Genomic DNA, 25,129 nt, shown 5'->3' with positions numbered 1-25,129 from the left:
TGGACTGAAATACATAAAAAAAACACAATCTATATAAGAATCAGATGGCAGTTAGTAGTATATGAGGAAAGGCAACCACTACTTACATACCTTCAAATGCACAAGATCTTTTATAATTTTCATTATGGGTTCTGAAATTAATAGTTTATAGTTAATTCTGATAGCTAAGTATCTCTTTCAGTTTGATCAACCCCAAACCAAAATTATTTTTACTTTTCTTACTTCTACAATGATAGTATTCTCTACACCATCAGAGACTGATTTCATAATTTACCTCTTCATAATTGTTTCTCCTCATTTTCTGTTGAAGAGGTTGACCTATAAATTTGTTATTGTAGACTTGGACTTTCAATCTATCCAGACTAAATTAATTCTCTCACTGAGCTGCTTTTAATAACAGACTGTTTCTTTTCTTCTTATTAATGACTTTTCCTAGTCCAACATTTCAACTTTTTGATTTTGATTGTGTCCTATTCCAGACCAAACTCTTGCTTGTCTTTCCATCTTACCTAACTAATTTCTACTAATTAGTTGTAAAGTATGCATTTTCTGTTTTAAATTATTTAGTCTGCTGCTCTTTTTTAAGCTTCTGACATGCTCTGAAATGTGAATACCTTGGTTTTGTACTTTCCAAGACTTTCTCTTGAGGAGTCCCTAGGGAACTAGTTTACCTCTTCAATGTTTTATCCAAGAGGATACCATCATGACTTTCTGAAATAAATAAGGAAAAGTACTTCCTTGGACAGCTGCAGCTGCAGCTGCAGTTCATAACTGCTTTCAGCTGCACATTACTTGAAGCCTAAGAATAGGCTTTATGTTTGTTGTTCAGGCTCTCTTTAAATATTTAATATGAAAGTCATATAAAATATGCGTATTTATACATGTATAATATACTTAAATATATAAGTAATATCAAACTAGATGTATTCAAGTAAAGTAAAGTACAATATGTTTAAATATATTAGTAATATTGAACTAGATGTATTCAAGTAACTTTGTACATGAATGACAGAGTAAGAAAATAATGTAGGAGTTATACAGGGACTTCTCCTTATACAAACCAGGAACATTTTTGGAAGCTAAATGAATGTGAAATCCACCTCAGAAAAGAAATTACGTAGGATATAATGAAAAATACACAGCTCTTAACCCAATTTCTGAAGGGGCTTCTGCCTTTTTATAGAAATTATATTGAGTAAACAAAAAAAAATTGGTTTGGTTCACAATGGTAATTTAAAGCTAGAATCAAAGACCAGAAAGGTTAGTTCTAGTTATGCACATGGCTGTACAGATTGATTCCTTGTCTTTATGCTTGACAGCACCACACTAAGAAAGATGGATGGTGGTGACCCCTGAACAGAATGTCTGCGTTTTGCAGTTTGTTAAATGTCAATCGGTAGTTACAGTTCTACGTTTTTTTTTTTCGTAGAAAGTTGTTTAATTGTGATCCTTCTATTAATAACATTTGTTGAAGGCATAATCAGTTTGAAACGATCAGATATATATATATATATATATATATGGAAGAGTACGGAATGACCAACAGTGTCTGAAGAGAATGGTGAATCTATCAGGGAGTCTTTCTTGTGTACTATAAAATCTGTAAGGAAGGCCAGTCACAAACTTGCAATATGACGATGACAGTGTGGAATATTTTATGGAAATGCTTACATATGAATCCACAACATTTACAGACTCTAAAGCATACTGACTATGCTGTGCATGCTTACTTCGCAAACTAATTGTTGCAGTATGAAGATGATAACTTTTTTAATCATATTGTATTTAGTGATGAGTCAACATTTCATCTTAATGGAAACACATGGTTAACAATGTTAACATTAATGGTTAACACATGTAATGTTCATGTCTGAGGTCAGAAAATCCCCATGAATCATAAAATGCAAGAGGAATTCCCTGTTTTCTGTGCAATATCTACCGGCAAGTTTACACGCTATTGTTTGTGGCTGAAGTGAGTGTAACAGCAGTTGCTTATTTGGATATACTGTGTTCATGGCTCTTTCCTCAACTGCAAAGTGGACCAGAGAATTTAATTTGGCAACAAGATTATACACCTGCTCACTGACATAACTGAACAGGATTGGTTTAGTTACATTTTCCCCAACCACCGGATTGATTGGTATGGATCCCATAACAGAACTTGTTTACAGTAGCCTTCAAAGTCACGAATCTGACCCATGTGATTTTTTCCTTTAGGGCTTCATAAAGGACCTTGGATATGTGTTCCTGCTAGCTACTTATCTACCTGATTTGAGGTACAGATATACTGGTTAAAGTATGGTATGAACTCTTGTTTGGTTCGGTTGGATGTGTGTTGTGTGACAAAAGGTTCTCATATTAACACTTGCAGGGAAAAAATACAAAAGTTACTCTTTCACTTTATTTGTGATTCATTACTGTAACTCAAAGTTAAGAAATATTAAATAGCTTTAAAACCTTAATTCTCTTTTTATACACCTTGTATATTTGTCTGGCCTCTCTGCAAGAATACCCACATATTATGATAGCACTTACAGTAAGGTTATTTGATTCAAAAGCATGCAGCAAGCTCTTGTGAAACGTATATGCTGAATTATTTGCAAATGGACAATACTTTCTTGTGGTAATATCTTTATCAATTTTGATGCAATGTTCTTTTCCTTAGACAGCATTCCATACCTCAGACACTATTGCCTGTTCAAAATTCCTTATTAAGATTACTCCTTATTTACAATTTGTGTTCATTTTTATGTCTTTAACTAACAATCTAACACCTCCTGTTGCTAGAAGCTATGCTGCTTCCTATCCATACATCAGGAGAATTTGATTAATGACATTAAAAGTAAAAAAATAAATAAATAAAGATTAAGGCTGGTGACCCGCTGACTCTTTAAATATATGTGTATATACATATATTTAAGGGCCAATAATATATTTAAGGCATTCCCATTGTGGCTTCACCTGTGCTTTATGGTTACTTCCGATTCCTGTCGCGGTCAGGAATGGTTTAGCTGGTCCAAACTCACTTTGCTTGCCTTTCCCATCTAGCCAGAGGCTCTGCCCCCTGGATTCTCCTATGTGCATTAAACCTATACTTGTGTGAATAATAAAAACAAATAAAAATTAAGCCTGTTCAATTTATAAAAACTATCAGTGTATTGTAGTTTCTTCAGAGTAATAATTTGGTCAGTACAGGACTCATTAATTGGTTTTTAGATTTCCCATCGTGGCTTTGCTCATGAAATACATAATCAGAATTACAAACATAAATAACCACCATAATAATACCAAATCACATAAAGATTGATTCAGTAGCAGTAGCATGAAATGGCAAAAATGTAAAAAAACAATTTATGTTTTTTACCCCTTACAGTATTAAAATTAAAGAAAAACCTTAAAATTGTTTTTAGATATTTATCTGAAGATAATTTGCAATTCAAAGTCGAGTGAATATCTTGTTTAGTATCATCATTAACGGGGAAAATTTGCAATCATTATTTGAAATTTTTATCTTTCTTCATCCCTTTCAAGGTCAAATTTAAAAAATCTAGAAGTAGGTTTTTAGATATTCACTTTTAGTTTAGACACACACACACACACATGCATGCGTGCACACACACACACACACATGCATGCGTGCACACACACACACACACACACAAAATCAAGTTACCATTTATTACCAAGAAATTAAAAAAAAATAATAATAAATTTCATCGTTACTCCATTTTAACCCTTTAAATTTCAAAAAATAATTTCTTACTGTACACTTAAATTGTAAGAACATGTTTACAAAATTTCATCAATTTATCTTCAGTAGTTTTTGCTGGGTGTTGATTATGAATCACTCACATGTTCTTTTATACGTCCAGATATATACATTTGAATTGAAATATGTTTTATGCTAATGGAAATATTTGACTCAGCGATACAATTAAATCTTAGTTTACTTATTTTAATTTGTACACAGCAAACATTTTAATTATCCATGAATCTGTATGTCAAATACACAACAATTTTCAAATTTCAAAATATTTATTAAAATTGTAGATAACATTGATTTGTTATGTTTATAGTTATAATTATCTATGTCAGTTATTTATAGATATCAAAATTATGATTTTTAGAGGTAAAATTAAAAAAAAATTTAATAAGAAAATCTTAGAACATATGTCATTGTATGTGCTGGTTGTATTTTAGTATTCTTTTACTCATTGATGTTGCAATACATAAACTTAAGTTTAGATATATATGAACGATTCAAATAAAAAGCAAAATAAAATAGAAAGGAATCAAAATTGAAGTTTTATAATAACATAATTGAAGGCTCTGGTCTTTTTTTATTAAAACAGATAAACATAATATTAAAATAAAATCCTGTACATTGAGTGGCTGCATTTTTTGAAGACAAAATCAGAAATGAAAGTATGTCTAAGGACATGAATATATTGAAACAAAAGTCATTTTTACAAAATAAATTTGTGTAAACAATTTGACAGAATAGCTCATGTTTAAAATATTGAATGCGCCCATAAAAAAAAAAAAAATAGTTTCCAGAACTACCAAGCAGTCTCGCCTAACCCTTCAAGTGACTGTACTAAAAACAAGTAAAGGTTATTGAATTAACATTCAGTTTGAATGAATTAAATAAAGTTCTATGTAAAATACATAGTAGGTGTGCTCAAATAAGAAGTTTAGTGGTAAACATGTTTGTTAATAAATACTACCTTACAATATCCAACATTTAAAGTTAGTAGTTTTTAAGTGTTTAATCCCTTATTAATTAATATATTCAGCTCACCTATGATATCAGAAGTAACTAATTAATTCTACATTAGAATGTGAATTATTTTGTGTTTTTGGTTTAATATAAGAAAATGCAAATTACAAATCCATTTTTACAATTTTGATATTCTACATTCTTAATATGACACATTAAGGATCACAATAAAAAATTAGGAAATAAAAAATCACACACTTAATGGGCTACTAAATGAAAAGACAAAATTAATTCACTTTTTGACCATATCCTGAATAATGTTATCTGTGTTTATAATGTCTTCTAATTTTCTCCACGATAATTGGCTATGATAATTTAAAAATACAAACATTTGAAACAAGAACAGAAGTTAGTCATTAAATATTAATAGCTTCACACAATATTCATAAAAGTTACACTCTCAACGTACTTCAATAATTTCCAGAAAACTAAAAGTATTGATCTATAATTCAATTTAATTTTAGATTAATAACTAATTTTCACACTAAATAATTTTAATATCATTTTACTACAAAATAATAAAGTAAAGTGACTACATACCTTTATATTCCGTAGGTTGTTTACGTCTTTTACAATAAAATTTCAGCGCAGCAAACAAAATAATGTTAAAACTTAATACTGTGATAGTTATAGATATTATTTTAATTAATTTATCATTGAAATATGATTGACCTGAACAAAAAATGAAGATAGAACATGAATTCATAAAATAAAACAAATTCCTTTTATGTATTACTTATTATATATGTAATTATTTCAAATTACATAAATGATTTTAATTTTCTCTGAATGAAATTAAGAACTGCTGTAGAAACTCTTAACAGCAGTTTCAGAAAGAAACTGCCTGCTTTAAGTTTCAATTTCAGAAACTGAAGCTTTGTGTATTATTAATACAGAAATAATATCGTTTTATAGGTAGATTTTATGATGTTGCTTAAGTTTCCACAATTAATGCCACACAATTTTTCATCCAGTTTGAAATTATTTTTGTTACTTTACGATTTGTTCATTGAGAGATAGTTCGGCAATATTAAGTAATAAAGGATACTTCTGTTACATTATTTTATTATAATTTATTTAAAATTGTAATTTTTTTTTGAGTTTGGTGACTGAAGGGACCACATGAAGGAACATTTGCATTCATTTCTCTTTGTCTTCTATATTCTGACTAGATGTATCTTTTTTCAACTTCTCTTGAAAATCCTAGAAATCTTGCACCAGTTTTCTGAATGTAATTCAGAAAATCGAAGATAGAATGTAATTCTATCTTCTATTATTTCAGATATTTTTATTTCTTTTATGTTTTTTTAAACCACTGAGATCCATTGATCTCAGTCCTTTTTGTTGTAAATGTGGTTGAAGGTTTTTTTTGTGAGCCTATCATTCATTCTCTGGATGACTGAGATTTGGTTGTTCTCTTCTGATGGAATTTTCCCAGTTTCATTATATTTGTAAAGATCTTTATTACTTCTGAATTTGTATCCTTTTTTTACCATTTTTTTTAATGGTCCTAACATTTTTCTCAATATTTTCCTTTCTTTTTTTCTACTGCATTTATTTCATCTGATTTCAAAATAAAGATACATTCTGAGGAATATAGGCCTACTGGTTTGATTAATGTATTGTAATACCTGATTTTGGCTTTTGCTGAGATGTTCTTTTGTTATGTTAGATCCTGTTTTCTTGAATTTGTTTGATTGGCTTCTTTATCTAAACCATTAATTTGTATTATTTCTCCCAGATATTTCAATTTATTGACTTTATTGATTATTCTATTTTGTAGTTAGAAACATGGGAAAATCTTTACTGTTGCACATTAATTCTGTCTTTGAAGGAAATTTTTGGCCTTACTCTCTTTGGAATTTCTTTTAGGTAGTTCACTTATCCTTAAAAAGAGTTGGTGATAACCATCCCCTTGCCTTATTACTCCTGTTTTAATTTTGAATTTTTCTGAGAGTTCTCCCATAATCTTTCTTTGGATTTTATATTTGTGAGCATCTGTTTAGTATATTAAATAAGTAAGTTCTATCAATTTAGTCATATGCCTTTTTGAAATCTTCAAAGACGATTACGTAGTTCTTATGCCTTGTCTTTCTATTCTATCCCATATTATTGTTTTCAGGTTCCAGGTTTATTCAGCACATGATCTTCCTTTTCTGAATCCCCTTTGTTTTATTATGAAGTGTTTTTGAGAGGATTTTATGTCTTAGATAAGAGGGATATCTCTCTATAGTTATTTAAAACTGTTTTTTTTCTCCTTTTTTATGAGTGGATATATTATTTATTATATTTTTCCAATCTTGAGGAATTTTTTCAGTTTTCTATATTTCTTATAGAATATTTTTCACTCCTTCTCTTGATTGTGTTCCTGATTCTCCCCATAGTTCTGCAATGATCTTTAGCTTCGTCTTGTTGTTTTTTAATTTCTGGATGATTTTGTCTATTTCTATTTCATTAGGATGTTGGGAGTTACCAGTTCATGAATATTGATTTTGGAATTGTAATCTTTCCTCAATTTCTTGACAATTAAATGGTTTTTCAAAGTTTCTTGCAAGAATTTTTCAATTTTCTTTGTTGTTGAGGTCAATTTTCCATCTTTATCCTTGAAGCAAAGGCTTGATATTTGTTATTCCTTAAACGTTTTCTAGAAATCCCTTGTGTTGTTTTTCAAGAAGTCCTGTTTGATTTGTTTAAGTTGATTTTTCTCATAATCTTGTAATTACCGTATTTATTCGAGTACCCTCGCGCTTTTTTTTCTTGGAATTGGAGAGAAAAATAAGGGTGCGTGGCTTACTTGAAACATAGCCTTTAGCCAGGATAATTTATGTAAAGTAAACGTTTTCTTAGAAGTACCTAAATTCAATCACATAACTATAGTACATTAGGCTTTCGTTTATCAATACCGGATGCTGCTTATACAGAATACATCCTTAATTATTAACAGCCTGTTCATATTATCGATAGGGACGAAGTTAACGGTATTTTTATAAAACTGATTCATTCTGTATAGGCTGCATGCGGTTCTAATGACACTACAGTTACATTATCAGTTATCCATCGTCGTCTTGTCTATTCGCCATAGTTATTGTACTGTTTGTATATGTGGACGGTTATGTGCATTTTATCTGTTTAGTTTATCTTGTAAAGTTTAATACGGTAATTTATTTTAATTACGGCATTAAAATGAGTACAAAAGGATAGCGTTTACGATCTTTTACAGTAAATGAAAAACTGCGCGTTATAGAAGAGGCTTAAAAAATTGGAAATCGGGCGGCAGGAAGAAAATTTGACGTAGATGAAAGCTGCATTCGAGACTGGCGTAAGAAGAAACAACTTCTGGTGAAAGGCACTGGTAATAACAGGGGCTTTTCGTGCCTTAAAACCAAAATACACAGACATAGAAAAAAATTGTATGACTGTTATGGAAAAAAGGAAATGCGGTTATGCTGTCACGACAGAAATGTGTCAATCATATGCTCGTGAAATCGCTTAATCATTGAATAAATTTGATTTTAAAGCAAGCCGTGGATGGATAACACGATTTTTTGCACTAAGTGATTTGTCAATAAGACGAAAGACGACCATTTCTCAACAACTTCCAGACGCTTATGAACAAAAAATATTACATTTTCACAAATACATAAATCTTAGAAAAGATAAAGGCTATTTGCTTTCTCAAATAGGAAACGCTGATTAAACCTCCGTATATTTTGAAATGCCATTGACAATACCGTAAACAAAAAAGTGTTACGATTCGCACTGGTGGTAATGAAAAAAAAAGGTGTAGTGTTATGCTTTGCATTACTTCTTAGGATCAAAATTACCTCCGTACATTGTTTTTAAAAGAAAAACTCTTCCTACCGTACCGATAAATGGAGTTGTTATCAGAGCACAGGAATCAGGTTAGATGGACGAAACCTAAATTCTAGATTGGATCAGGTATGTATGGCAAAAGCGATCTGGAGATTTACTTAATAAAATAAATACCGTTGTGATTTTATAAATCACTTTATAAAATAATTGCTAGTAATGGATAGTTATCGGGGGCAAACGACTGATAAAGTGAAAGACATTTTAAAAAAGTGTATGGCAGACCAAGTAATAATTCCAGGCGGATTGACATCTCTATTGCAACCTTTAGACTCTGCATTAATAAACCGTTCAAATCTGCATTAAAACAACTGTACAGTAAATGGATGGCTGATGAAAATTTCTTTCTCACGGCTACAGGAAAAATCAAACGCCCAGATTTTAACTAGATTTGTGTTTGAATAAAAGATGCTTGGGAAGGTATTTCCACGGAATAAGTAAGGAAAAGTTTTAAAAAATGCGGCATATCTAATGAACTTGATGGTAGTGAAGATGATCACTTTGGCAGTGCGACATGGAGACTACCGGTAACTTTTCTACGGACATTGACAGAGACAGTGATTAATTAAAAATAAAATCCCATATTAAAAAGATCCTTTTCAACATGATTCTTTCTTTTCGTTTTACTGGCCTACTGATTCTGAACTAAACTAGTGTTTACGGTATTAATTATTAATGTAATATTAATATTGTAATTTAAATGAACGAATTAAATGTTTTACTTTCTGAATATTTTCGTATTTTTTTTTATCATATCTGTTGCACTTCAAAATACCGGTATATACTCGATTTTTTTTTATAGATTTTCGGTCAGGAAAATCCAAGTTCAGGGCTTATTAGTGGCGGGGGGTACTTGAATAAATATGGTATTATTACTATTTTTTCTTAAAAATTTAAGTGACTGATTGCTATGATCATTAATCAGCAATAAATTTCAATTAAGTGAAACCAATGTTCTTTAACTTTAGTTATCTATGGGAATCGATTTTATAAATATGACTGGTTGGTAGCATTTTACCTTACTTTAACCCTTCCCTGTTTCTAGGATATTAATCTCCAAGATTTTACTGATTTTGTAAAATACGTTTGTTTGTAAAGCAGAATACAATCTTAACCAGGACCCGTTGTAACTATAACTACCATTATGTTATTATTTAAAAATATTCATAATCCTTTAATGAAGATCTGGCTGAACATTCAATAAGATCCTCATAATTGTTCGTGAATAGCGTGGAATATGCTATTCACATATAATTCAGTTAATTATTTTCACGTGCCATAAAATTCTAGGGCTGGGTGAGTGTTGGCAAAATAATTTTTCAGTTATATGCCAAAATCATGCTGGGTCATGATCTTGACCTTGACTTCCCTAAGATTTGGGTGCTTACTCCTCAGAGGTTATGTCCTTGAGAAGGATTGCTTATTTCATGCCATAATTCCTTTATAAACATAATACTGCAGTTTCTCTTTGTAGTCATTATGATTCAACATTACATCTTTTCCATTTAAATTTTTTTTTCATTTTTTGTGATGTCTTTGGTGTTATCTGATAATCAGGATAACTGGCTGTAGATCTGTACAGAGACTGTTTTCTATTGAAAAGAAGTACAATAGCATAACAGTGAATTGCCAGTTGGTTAAGGTTGGGCCTCCAACTCCCTTAAAAAAAAATCGAATGAAATATTATTTAAAATTTTATAATTAATAAATAGTATCATATGTAACAAATCAGACGTACAAGTTTTCCTATGTGAGCTTGGAAACCTTGTTTTAATTTATATATAATCTGGATTAACAGATTAACTCTAATTATAGAAGATAAAGATAACTTTAGATTTAAATATATAATTTAAAAAAAAAAGTTTTTTCCCTATTTTGCTGTTAATAATGATTGATAATTAGGGGTGAGATGATATAAAGTAATCATTATTAGAACAAAAAATAAATTTTTTTATGCAATATAGGCTTTTTTATTAGCATTAAAATTTCACTAAGGACCACTAGTGTTGTTGAATTGATTCCAATGGAGGTCTCTTGATTTATAATAAAATTATGTAAATGAAATGCATATTTAGAATTTAATTGAGAAGTGTATTATGTTTGAACTGTTTTTTTTTTCAATTTAGGAGAAACTAAATGGCCAGACATTATTCAAATTTACTCAGCTAAAGAGTTCTGAATATATGCCATCTCGATTCAAAAACCTGGCAGTAACGATTCATAAGGCATTGATAATATACAGTAATACTAAGAGACACTAATAATAAAATAACAATTATTAACAATAGAGAAGACAATTAAAATTGTCTGTGTGCACCTAAAAATTTGTCTTATTCAAAATTCAAAAATTTGGTATGGTTTGTGATAAAAATAATCATTTTATGTAGTAATAATTAAATTGATATGACATTTGAAAACTAACTGAATAACATAGATTAAGCCAAGCACTGAATATAGAAAAGAATTAAGTTCTGTAAGAACTATTTTTGAGGCAGCTTTCAATTATATAAACTACGTGAACAAACCTACAATTCAAAACAGAAAAATAATATGTGTATTAGTGTTGTGCCTAGCTACTCAATTGATCGAGCAATGTTGACCGGACCAACTTAAAAGTAGCAGTGATTTTTACGCTACCTATAAGAGCAGTACTCTGACGTCTGTATTTCTTGGTCCTGTACAACTAGCGCTATAGCCACTGGTGGGAAAAAGATGAAAAGAGTTTTATTTTACAGAATAGAAATTTATTTAATTTAAGTGATAATAACGATGTTATGCCTAACGTACTTCCTTAGGTATCATTCCTTATCAAGAATAAGTTAATGACATCTGACTTATGACTGATGTTAATTTGTAAGGCCTCAATAAAGTTGTGCTTGTGCTACATACTACAGCTTACTGTTTTGTATGTCACATTTGTATGTTATGTCACAAGTGTTGATAAAACTGGAGTATTCAGGCAAAGCAGAGAGCAGTGTAGTACAATATACTGTTCTGTTTTGCATCTACTTTCTATCAGAGCAGTAAAAAAAATTGCTATTTGAACTGTCAGCCAACAGACAGATAGTTTTCTTTACCACTAATGTGTGTGGGCGCGTGTGTATATTCAACCAAAATATGTTGTGAAATTGAATTTATCCAATTTCATGATGTAAAATAGTATACATGGAGAACTCTACATTCTATTCAGGATTCAAACTTGAGATTATCAATATAAATATGAAGTTATAAAAAAATAATACCAAATTCAACAAATAAGATTAATTTAAATGAAATGTAATATGAAAAATATATTTAATTTCTGAATAACCACTACATAACACGGTTAATAATTTAATATAAAATGGCTGAAATATTATTAAATTATAAGCATGGATATCTTAAAACAATAATAAAGAACAGCCACTCTTGACTGGGATTCAGGACCTCACGGGATTCAGGACCGAAATGCTGTCATGCTACCTACTCAGCCAGTCAACATTATTAGTTTTAGAAAAAGATAAATTAATTTTAAAAAAGGAACTAAAACATTTAAAAAAATATTCAGTTTTTCTTTAAATTGTGATGTTTTTTATTGGAGCCAAATTAAAACCACGTAACTAATAACCTGTGGCAATATTTTTTTACCAATTCTGTACAGACATAAAGAATTTTTAAATAAAGAAATAAAATTATTTTCTACTTTTTAAAGCATTTTTTAACATTTTAAAGTATTTATTCTATTTAAAATATGAGTAGGACTGTGTGAAAAAATGCAGTTTACAATATACACGAAGGGTAGAAACCATTATTATTAACCTCAAATTTGACAATTAATTTTAAATATCAGAATGACTTTAGGCTATAAAATGCAACTTTATAAAAATTCAATCATAAGATCGTGACAAAATAGAAAATATCTTCAAAACATCAAAAATCTTTCTTTTAGAAAAAATCTCTATATCTAAAAGAAAGTTACTACACTACAATCAGACAAACTTCCTCTATAAGATAGAAAAAAGTATTATCAAAATTAGTGAATTTGATTTTGAGTAAGGCCTGAAATCATAAAAAAAAATTGTAGAGGTTAACTTGAAAATTCCCTTCTTGAAGTCAGTTAAAGATGCAGAATATGAAAGTATTACATAATTATACAACATTATCTATTTACTACTAGCTTTCCCAATTAAAAATAAGTTTTTGTTTAGTTGAGGAATGAAACTTTCAACTTGGTTACTTAAAAACTAATTCAAATAGCGTTTAGCAGCATTTATATTGCTTGTAGTATTTTAGCAATAAAGTAACTGACAGTCTTGAACAGTTTCAAGATAAGTAGACATTTATTATTGTTATTTTAAGAAAAAATATTTTATTTTGTACAGTAAAAACAAAATAATGCAGTAGTGTTAAGTGTTAAATCTGTGAATTCCAAAAAATTATCTATCATTTCAAAAAAATTAGTGATAAAAATGAGAATAGAAAACACACATAATTTCATTACATACAAAAACATTATTATATAAGACATTATTATTATTCATATGAAGACATCCATATCTTATCTTTTTTCAATTGTAATGTAAAAAAAAAAAAAAATGGAAAAAAGAATCCTTTTATATAAGCTAGGTTAAACCTCTGTTGGAAGCACATCAACCTTTCTTACAGACATCCTCAGTTCAAATCCAGATCAGTCTTGACATTTTTAATGCGCTAAAAATTCTTAAACAAGCTTCAAGATTGAAGAAAAAAAATACACACCTGAGGTAAATGGACTTTTTTTAGTTGTTTCATTACTAGGGCACTGGCATATTCTGAACCGAATTTTTTCTCCCTGACATGTTATTCTGAAAATAAAAATGTGTAACTGACTTATTCTACAAAACAGCTTTAAAAAAATAAAACAAATAAAAAAATATTGACTAAAAAAAGTATAATTTTAGAAGATCCATCATAGATGAAGGAACCTCTTTTGATAGAAAAGATCTTCATATTAATGAAAAGATCTTCTAGAAGCACAGTTCCAAGTGTTCAGAATCAAGATATTTTTTAATTAATTGTTATTATTATTATTTGATTTTCTATCTTTGATCACATTTCACAGCAGAAAAATTATACAAATTACAATTTATGAATTTAAATAATGAGATTTATTGAAAAAAAAATTATTAATTTCTATGAATGATAAGTGTTGTAAAAAAAATCTATATTATACTAATTGATGTATATTAAAAGTGCACTTATTAAAAATAACTGAGTAAAAGTTTTAGTAATTAAAAATAAATGATTAGAAGATATTAAATTTTCTATCAGTTATGATAATAAAGTAACTAGTGTTTGAAGTAGTTCAATTATACTGAATAATTCCTTCATTGATTGTAAATATAATATAAGAAGTAAAAATAAAAAATTTAACTTTGATTTTTTTATAAAGACCAACCATGCTTACATTATGAGTCTTGTAAATACTGTAAGATTAACACAAAAAAGCTGACAACACAGTTGTAGGACTTTCCTGTCAAATGGCTTTTTTCTGATGCACGGCTTACACATACAACTTAATTAAAAATATTTATCATTTTATTTTAATATAATATTTTTTGTTTATTTAATGCAATGATTCTAACTAAAGCACACGCGCATACCATATTTCATTTGCATGGAATGGCAGTACTAGCAGCCACTTTAAATGCTTTTTACACTTTAAATATTATTCATTTATTTAATTCTACCACTCATCTGTGATATTACAACACAGGAGGTGACTACTACAGCAGCTGTACGTAGTACTACATTAGCGCTCCTTATGGTGAGGAGTACTAATGATACACTACACCCACTTAGCCACTAGTTTATTTAGAACATTTTTTGATTTTACAAAAATTTTTTTTGGAAATATTACTTTTTAATTGTTACAAATGTGCCTAAGAAAAATAAGATCTTAATTAGCTGAAATCTTGAGATACTGAGGATAACCTTGCTCTACAGCTTCACTCCCTTGACCTTTTAAGCTTAAAATTTAATGTCCAATGCTCCTTCATGTATAGAAGTAATCTGACCAAGTTTGATCAAAATCGGGCAAGTAGTTCCGGAGATATAAGTTGTGAAACACCAAACACACCCAAGTACATGAGAACATTGCCATCCAATTTTTGGGTTTCTTGGGTGTCAAAATGTAAAGATCCAGTGAAAACTGCATATACCCAAATTTAACCGATTATAATACTTTCCCTTCTAAAGCTATAGCTCTGCTGTGTGGTTTAGCTAGATCAATAGATAGGTACTAAAATCTAATGAAAATGAAAACTTCAAAGATGATAACTGAGAGAAATTTTAAACAGATGCCAAATGATTCTACTATAATAGAAATGGAAGAAAGTCTGATAAAAATACTAACATACTGAAGAATACTAATACTGAAGAAATACTAACTTAAATGAAGTTCTAAATTATATTAAGTTGAACAAATTATTTCACAGTCTTTTTTCTAATTGCTTTTTCAATATGGAAAGCTCAAAACTCCACACTTTTTCTAGGAATTGATCTAGAACTGCAATTTAGGCAACAAGAGATGATTACTGACTGAGCTATAAAGTCACAACCTATGATGTAATAAGATAATTCATCTATTTTAGGAATTAACAAACTATTTAATAAAGTAAGCAATTAACTAAATGATGAAATCAAATTTTATAGAATGAATACAAATATAAAAAGCAGAAGACAGTTAAAAATCTCTTAACATTGTTTATGAGTGCCTGGGTAAATAAAATAGTTTTTAATTTTCAGCCTTTTTTTTTTTTTTTTTTTTTTTAGTTTAGTTTGTTAGTCTGTAACATCCATTTTCTTATGAAATTTTATTCATTTCTAACATCATGCATTTACATTAAACACAATTTTAATGGAAGACAAAATTGCTTAAACTAAGAACTATTGAAAGACACGTGCTATTTTATAATTTCTTATCGATAAACAATAAATACCTCTGTTAAAATCATTTTTAGAACAGCTCTGAAGTAGAATTTCTGTACTTCTGCTCCAGTATTGAAATTTATTTATTTAAAAGCAATTTATATGCAACCAACTTTACTTATTTGGTAAACATCAAATAAATTGCATTTGAGCAGCAAACAAAAAAGAAATTAAGACCTAATGGAGGTATTATCTATAGGAGAGTAGATCACAGCTAAAAAAATACTTCTTTATAAAAATATATACTCACCCTACTGAAATAGTAAAGGCATTTTTTTATCAGTGTTACATTTTAGTTAGAGAATTATTTAGCAATTGTCTAGTTATGTTTATTTTCTGCAGGAGAACAAATTAACCTAAAATAATAAATTTTAATTATTCTTTATTTTAACGAATTCAGGCATTCAGTTCAATTATTAAATCAATTTAGATGCATTTCCACATTAAGTTCTGTCTACCAAATTCCTTACTTATTGGTAAAATTTATTGACTGATCATAATAGAATCTTTTAAATGTTTGTCAAAGTGTAAGAAGTTTCTATATAATTAATTCTAATAACTTTTTATTAATGTACATGTTTATAATAAAGTAAAATATACATACATCATATGGGAAAAAAACAATTTATAAGTAATAAATATAGTTAACCATCTCTAAAAAATTAAAAAAATTACTTCTCACAAGCTACTTAGAATCAACAAGGATCTAGTTATAATCCTACTTACAGAATTTTATTCACAAAGTTTTGTTTGTTTGTACATTTATCAAATCTATGTTGCTGGCAGCCCAGAGCAAGAACTACACTTCAGTTACGAGGATTCAGAACTACCAGTTTGCATTGAATTAATAATTGTAAGAATCAACAAGGTTAAGCATAACAAATCTGAGTTGGCTGTCTAGTAACTGCTTTTAAGTAAATTTATGCTACATTAGTGCTATTCTAAAATGTCTCTAAAACAGTTTTGTTGGAGGACATTAATATGCATATTGTTAAGGGATTACAGACATTTGAAGGAGGATGTGTCCTGTAGTAGTCATTGAATTCATGTTTTTATGGGCATTTTTTCCCATTAAAATTATGTTTAACCTCTTTCAGAAATATAGACTGACTATTAAAGTTGCAATTGTTCTTAATAAATCACTAACCACTGTTCGTAGCCAACTCAGTTACAGTATTATTATTATTTTGTCAAGTCTTTTTAATAGCTGAATGAACTTTTGTTTTATCTATAAATTATTCTGTAATAATTACTGTAATTATCTGTATAATTACTCAACTAATAAACAACATAATTTTGATTTCATATTTTCATAAATAACTTTAAAAGTTATGTGGCCATTAAGCAGTCATTAGGCCATTAAGTAAATCTACAATCACTTTCACCAGTAGTCATCCTCTCACATACTGAATACTTTTTTTTGCTAAAAATCATAATCACCTAGAACCATACTGATTATCTCAAGGAAATTTCATACTTCAGAATATCATAACTCAACAGTACATTCAGTATACTTACTACAAGCAATTACTTATTTGCTCATTTTCTTATTAACAAATGAATATTTTCCTTTTCTTTAGTAGCATAAAATGTATATATTAATTGTCCAGTTACCAAATGGTTTAACCTCACAAAAATTCCAAAGTGACTTAAATTTTGTGAATTACATTATTTTGTAGATGAATGTAAAAAAAAATTATATGAATCTCTAAAATGAAGGTGCAAAACCAAGATCTTATGTTAAAGGGGAGAAAATGTTATACAAAAAAGGATTTTTTTTGTAAATGCCATAGTAGTTCAATAAAATGCAACTAAAAGCAAAATGTTTTCATAAAGGATAGATGAAGCCAGAATAAATAAATTCTTATTTCATGGGTAATTTACTATATGATAACTTCTTTAAACACTGATCTATAAAAATAAAAGAAGTGCAGTTTTAAAAAGAAATATTTGTATTTCAGTTCAGTATGTCAAATCGGCTTTCAAATTTCTTTTATTTCAAGAAAATATTTATTTTTGTGTGTCAGAACAAGAGTCTCATGAAGAAACGGAAAATATTTTACGATATGTGAAAACAAAGAAAAACATTCACATAAATATGAATCTGTAAACACTTCATTTTAGAATTATAGCTTGCAAAACAATTTTCCCTTGTTTCTACTCCAAGAATAAAATGAATTCTTATTGAAATGGTTGGAACTTAAATTAAGAGGTAAATTTGTGGTTCCACATTGTTTTTGATAATAGATTGAATAAAACAGGTTCTAGAATTGTACCTCTAGTAATTTTTGAAAAAATTATTGTAAAACATCAGAAAAATTATGTAGTAACCCAAAGTACTCTTTTATTGCCAATTTTTGTTTACAAAGTTTTCTGTAATCAATCTATTTATCACATTGATTTCTTTGATAATAGAATGAAATGTATAGGGTATCACACACATAATTTAAATAAACATTATATTAACATTACTATGGTACACAGGAAAAACTCCAGTGAATTTATAATCTGCTAAATTTGCCAACTACGTGTATGTAAATCAGTTGTGTGTGTGTTATTTGTTTAGCATACTATTACTGGATTATTTGGATAACAACTCTACAGACTATCAAATCAAAGATAAGGAATTTGTTCCACCACTAGTCTTGAAACAAGGAAACTTGTTAAGGAAAAACATTTATTTTTTTTCAAGAGTTTGCTAGGTCTTACAAATACAAAGGATATTAAAAAATACTGCTCATTCTCCATCTTTTTTAAGTGTTTGAGTGGATAAATTTTGATAATTGATAATGTTGATATTATTGAGTCCATTATAGTTTTGGTGGCAAGATTTGTCACAGTACATTCTCTCAATCAGTTTTTTTTGTTAGATTTGAGATTTGCTAACTAATGTGGACCTAAATTAGTAGATATCAGTGTTTAGTTATCAATTTTGATTCAGCATTCCGAGTACTAATTTTAATTCCTAAAATTTTTTTTGTCATTGATGTTGATTTCATTTAAAATAGTTTATATGGGAGTCTGAGTTATCATGAATTATAAATTAAAAAAATTAGATTTAATAAATAAATTAAAATTTATATAATAAAATAACAAATTAATAACATTAGTAAATAAAAACATATTTTTATATCAAATTAAATATGAGTGAAATTTAGCCAAACTTACCTTTCTTCCTCAACCGGACAAAAGCACAGTAAACAAGGATTGTCATCAAAATTTTGTTTAAAAGAATATTCTGATTTCCAATTATAAGCATCTCTTATAAACTCTGGCTTAAAATCACTTGGTTTATGTTGACCTAATCCATATTTGACATTATCATCGCTACTATTGGTACTGGTGTGTAAAATGTAATTATTCCACATACAGTTAGCAACAATATGATTACTATTAGACATATCAGGCCATATATCACAAGTATAAAACATTTCACAAATTTTACTTTGATTATTTTTACAGAATTCATCATAACATGTTACATTCGTAAATTCAGTTTTACACTCTTCATCAAATGTTTTTAAAACTTCATCAAATTCATAACATGTTGAATTATCTAACTGACTCACACCACTTTTAATTTTTTTCTTACATGGCTTTATTTTATTTTGACATACATGTGAATTGTTGTTATTGTTAATTTTGTGATAATTATCATGGCATTCACAATAATTTGGTTTAATACAATCAGAATTTATACATGGTGGATAACAGTATGGTTCACACCTTTCTGTTGTGTCATTTCTCATAAAACCTTCATTACACTTACAAATATTTGGTGCAATACAATTACCATTTTCACATTCTGGTAGGCAAATTGGCTCACAAAGTGAATTGTTTAATTCATTATTTTTAAAATTATTATGACATGTACATATATTTGGTGCAGTACAATCACCATCAACACACTCTGGATAGCATGATGGTTTACAAATAGGATTATCTAAATTATTGCTATTTTCAAAACCTTCTAAACATTCACATCTGTTTGGTTTAATGCATATACTGTTAATACATTCTGGTTTACAAATAGGTTTACAATCGTTATCATGTAATGCATAACCTTCATTACAGTTACATTTATTTGGTGCAACACATTCACCATTGTTACATTTATCACATATTGGATGGCATTCATTCTGTTTAATATTACTCTTAGTGTAATTTCCATGACAAACGCAAAAATTCGGAGCTAAACAATCACTGTTAATACAACTAGGATTACAAACTGGAGCACATTCATTCCAGCTATTGCGATTTCTTTTATGATTATCAAGACACTTACAAATATTTGGTGCTATACAAACTGCATTAATGCATTCTGGTTTACAAATAGGTGAACAAAAATGTGAATCTGTAGAACTTAATTTATAACCTTGATGACAACTACATACATTAAAACTAATACAATCACCATTTTCACAAGGTGGATCACACAAGTTTAAGCAAGTTACATTATCTGGCTGTAAAATCATACCTAAAAAAACAAAAATCAAAAAGTCTTTTTTCTCTAAAAAGAAAAAATTAACATAACATTAAAATTATTACTTAATTATATCTGCATATTAAAACACACTTATTTCTTAAGTTTTACTGAGCTGATTTTAACAATCTTTGTGCTATTTGAAACTCTACATAAGTATATTTTCCAGAAAATTTTGAAGTGCTATTTTTCTTGGAAAACCTATCAGAAGTATAGAAAAATATATTAAATTCCTTGATCACTGACATTTTGAATTTTTTCTAATCAATTACTCGACTTTTTGTTTCAAAACTAAAAATCTGTTTTGTCATCTGTAAAATATAATCTGCAAAACAGGATGTCACAGACTATCTTAAAGTGTCTTGAATTAATAATTGCAAACCACTTTCCTTTTATAATTTATATAATTAATACCCTTCATAAATTCTATGCATCTGCTCCTTTCCATACAAATCAATTGCCACCAGTCCAGTCAAGCCAGTGATGATGTATTAGTCATTTATTCGTTTACTTTCACTATATAAATAATATAAAAATTAATTCTTTTTGGAACTTTACTTAACTTCAGATAATACTTAACTTTACTTCTCCTTTAACCATACTTGTTTTAAACACAATAAAGAGTTCTTTGCAGAACTTGTTCTCTAAAAATACTTTAATTTTAATCATTTTTTTTTTTTTTAGTGGCAAGGTTTCTTTATATATATAAAACCCTTTTCAATAATTTTATCAAACACGGCTTGTCAGTATGATTATATAACTAATAATTAAAATTAAAAAACCCATTTATGAATAATTTTCTATTTATTTATGCATTCAAGCGTTTTTGCAATAGAATTCCATCATCAAAAACTTAAAAATGTGTATTATATTCTTAATAAAACTAAAACTTTGTTGTCATATGTAAAGTCATGTTTACGTAAAGCATGTAAAAATATGCTTGATCCAGTTGTAGGAAAAACAGAAAGCAGGTAAGCGGTATTTATTGATGGATTGAAAGATAATATAATTGTCATGAACAAGTCTTGTAACTAATATTGTTGGAGGTAAAGAAAAAGCATGGAATGACATAAAAATGAAATAAGAAAAAAGCATAAAATAAACTGTGAATGTAAGTAAACTGAAAAGAATTTTGAAAAAATTTTAAATGAAGACTGACAGAAATACTACAGGAGATAAAAAAAATCAAACTTAAAGAACAGGGGAAAGACTTTGTAGGTATCTTAGATAAATTTGAAAATCCTATCATCCAGCAAATACCTGGATGATAGTGTGCTTAGCAATGGCAGAGATAATGTTCTGAAAGGCCATGACTTTGCAGAATCTAATGTAGATATTCCTGTTAAATCATCTTCATGGCTATCATCATCATCAAAAATAATCATTAGCAACCAATTAATTCAACAGTTCTTCATCGTCATCTACTAATAGAGATAAAGAAAAAAGAAATTAAAATCCTATAAAATAGAAGAATTAATTTCATTATTGACAACTGAATTTCAATGAATAGTCCTTATTGAACTGTTAAATTTGACAAGGACACAAAAGAGATGTGAAGAGTTAATAAAAAAACTTGAGAATGATCTCTCAAAACAACAAAATTAAGTCAATGAAAAAATGATAGTTTATCTAAATTTATTTTAACAAATGAGTAATAAAAAACATTTTTTCATTTATTTATATTAAGTTAGTAGTATGTATTTGTTATGGAAAATAAAATAGATTTCCCTTCACCTTTTTTCCAATTATTCATCTACATAACAAACATTGTTAACATGCCTTGAAATATTATACTACACAATACAGACAACAAACATTTTAGGATCTTTATTCAGTTTTACTTGACAGAGATTAACTAAAACTTGAAACCTCATTTTCAACTAGCCATACTCCATTCCAGTTATTCTCTTTGCAGTGTACTTTATTGAATATTGTCTCATCTCTAGTCTGTGCTAAATGTGAAAATAGAATCAGTAGCCAAGGAGCAATACCATAACTGCTGTCTGCTAAAAGATAGGCATTCCTGTCACATGAGCATTTCAAAAATAGAAAACTAATCCCAATGTAATGAAAATTAAAAATTTAATTATAAATTATACTGTATCTTCAAATCCAGCTGTCATGAGTGCTTCCACGCTATACAGCTTCAATTCTTTTTAGTTTTTCATCAGCATCACATGTTGCCTGAACATAAATACTGGCATAACTCTTTCTGTTTATATAACTGTCACCAAATATGCTTGGATTTTATTTACAAGTGTTTGCAATCAAGAGCACTGGTTATAGTTGGAATTTTAAATCTCTTGTTTCACTTTTCTTTGGCTTGGGCAATCAGCCTCATTTTGTGGAAAATTAATCCATTTCAAACTCTTCTAATCTTACTCTCTTTTTTAAATTCTATTTAAAAAGCGTGTGTTTATTTGCATGCACATGCTTACACATAACCCGCCCACCCATACACATGCACAAGCACATGCACATGTACACACACACACACACGCGTGTGTGCGTGCATACATCAGTGGTACCAATATTAGGAAGTAAGTTAGTAGAAGAAAGATAAAAGGTTAATTTTTCTATAATGAGCACTAAGGATGATTTCATTTATGCAACAATATATTTCTTGCAGTGAAACAGTAAAACATTATGTTATTTCTTATTAACCTCAGCACATTCATACTTCAACTGCATATTTTTGATCAAATAAAGAACTTCTAGCAATGAAAATTCTACTTCAATTACATAAAATACAAAAAAAAGAAAGACTAATGTATTATCACATAAGAGAAGACTAAATAAATTAGTACCTATTTAATTTGTAACATAAAGTTTTCTTTTTTAAATGATAAACCAAATCAAATTAATAAGTAAAAAACTTTTTTTATTTATTTCATAAAGCATTCAATTGCTTCTGTAACCTTCTTAAGTGAAACTAGAGGTTCTTTTCTGAACTCCTAATTCCAGCTGAAGTTGTTAGTGGTGGGTTTTAGAGTTAATAAGATTTAGAATATGGCTGAAAAAAATGATTTAATTCAAACAGTGTTTGTTTAAATAAAAAATGAGATGAACTGAAATAAATATATCCAGTGAATTTAAATGGATAAAATAAATTGTGTTACATATTTCATAATCTTCAAGTGTTAGGATGTGATGTTTTTTATGTGCATGTAAAGTACCTAGAAACAACTACCTTCAGCTGAAAGCAAAAAAGCAAAATAGTAGTTTTAATGACAACAAAGGAAATCATGAGTGACTGAGATCATTAAGATGCAAGTAAAAAACGTAATAGTTTTAAATAATCCTTATTGCCAAGTATCACAGAAAAAATACTGTTGCATAAAACAAAAATAATTTTACATACCATTTTCACAAACACATTGGTTAATCTGACCAGATCGATTGCATATACCATTAATACAACTTGGGTTACAGTCTAGAATACATTTCAATTCATTGCCACCATCATAATTTTGTTTGAATCCAGGACAGCAATAGTCTGACATTTCAAAATTTGTGACATTCTAAAAAAAAAACCATACATTGTCATTTAGGTTTGGTAATAGAAAATCTGACAATCTTAAAGGGAACATTTTACATCAGCAATGGCAAAAACGATTTGATCTATATGTAAAAAAAATCCCTTTCGGCATGCTAGAAGGCAGAGGTAGATTTCACCGGTGCTAAGTAGGGGATAAAAATTTTTTCCATCTTAAAGTTAAAAAAAATTCAAATTTACTCAATACAAAAATGGTTGCATGTGAAAAGAGTTTCACATGTTTAGCACACAACAAGCTCCAGCTTCTTACAATTCCAGCAAAATTTTGTTCGTCCCTTGCCGTAAGGGTTGATCATATCAAAAATTGTTTCAGACAAAAGTTTTAGGTAATGTTTAGAGGACTAACAACCACTTCACTGATTTGATACTGTGCCTATTAAGAGAGGTATGATTTTTTTTTGTCTTTGAAACCCAATTTTTTTCCCCTGGGCCAGTGGTTGTGATATCAAAAAACCTTACTTAGATAAGTTTTAGGTGCTTATTCAAAGAATAGTAGGAACTTTAAATGAATTCAATAAAATTATAGTTATAAACAAATTTAATAAGAAAGTTATAGCTACATTTTGTTTTTTTGAAAAAACCCCTATTTCCACCCCTGTGGTTCAACTTTTCCCATTAACAATCTCGAGTCAGATTTTGGGTCATAATGTTTTATATATCAATTTGAAAGTGATTGGCGTAAAAATACAGCAGTTATTGTGTCCACAATAAAGTGAAATATATATATATAAACTTTTAAACTGATGATGGTTTTGGGGTTTGGGGGAATTGTAATAATATTTATTCAATATAAAGAAATACAAAATAAAAATATAAAAATGAATAATACAGATATAGAAAGAAAAAAGATAATAATTTAACTTTTTGTTAGATACCTTTTGTTTCATATTATTTGCAACAGTTTTTATGTCAGACAAATACAAGTATGTTGTTGATTGCAAAGAAATATATGCTGGCAAATCTTCTGTTAATTTTTGATTTAGTGTGGAAAAAAACACTTTCACAATAGTAATAATGGAGGAGAAAATTGATAACGAGATTGCTAATTTTTTTTATAGAAACAAAATTAGTATCTTGTATGCTTTTCCATGCTTCTAATATTGGGTTTTCAGTATGGATTCTAATTCTTCATTCTGAGATAATTGATAACCTTTCAAATCTTCAATATGCTTCTGCATATATACAAATTTATTTACCTAAATCGGATTAGATTCCAGATCATAGTTTACATCTATAAATTATTTAACTGGATCCAAAGCTAAGGAGGTTATTATCAAAATCGTGCATATTAAATAAATATATAATCGTTTTTCAATCCTTTTAAAATCATGATAGGTTTGTGAAAACTAATCTTTAATGAAAGAAAAATATTTGTAAATTAACTTGCAAAATTCTAATTAATGTTTTAAAAATTTGCATCATTCAAAATAATTTTTAGTTTTGGGAAATATTCAAATTGCTAGATTCTATACCTCTGACAAAAATCTCTAAT

At 28.5% G+C, this 25,129-nt stretch overlaps 1 protein-coding gene across 4 annotated transcripts in view; it reads right to left on the bottom strand.

Annotated features, from left to right (window-relative positions):
* LOC142330072 (uncharacterized) overlaps positions 1 to 25,129 on the bottom strand; it is a 48,228-nt gene that overhangs the window by 5,716 nt on the left and 17,383 nt on the right. For all 4 annotated transcript variants that reach the window (XM_075375119.1, XM_075375118.1, XM_075375117.1 and 1 more), the window contains 4 exons: positions 23,443 to 23,602; positions 18,767 to 20,075; positions 13,388 to 13,473; positions 5,321 to 5,452 (listed from right to left, as the gene is read on the bottom strand). In XM_075375119.1, the coding sequence (XP_075231234.1) occupies positions 5,321 to 5,452; positions 13,388 to 13,473; positions 18,767 to 20,075; positions 23,443 to 23,602 (1,687 nt within the window). The remainder of the gene's footprint in view (positions 1 to 5,320; positions 5,453 to 13,387; positions 13,474 to 18,766; positions 20,076 to 23,442; positions 23,603 to 25,129) is intronic.

Source organism: Lycorma delicatula, chromosome 9 (genome assembly GCF_047948215.1).
Source record: "Lycorma delicatula isolate Av1 chromosome 9, ASM4794821v1, whole genome shotgun sequence".
NCBI lineage: Eukaryota > Metazoa > Arthropoda > Insecta > Hemiptera > Fulgoridae > Lycorma > Lycorma delicatula.
This window is presented reverse-complemented; position numbering and strand designations above follow the sequence as displayed.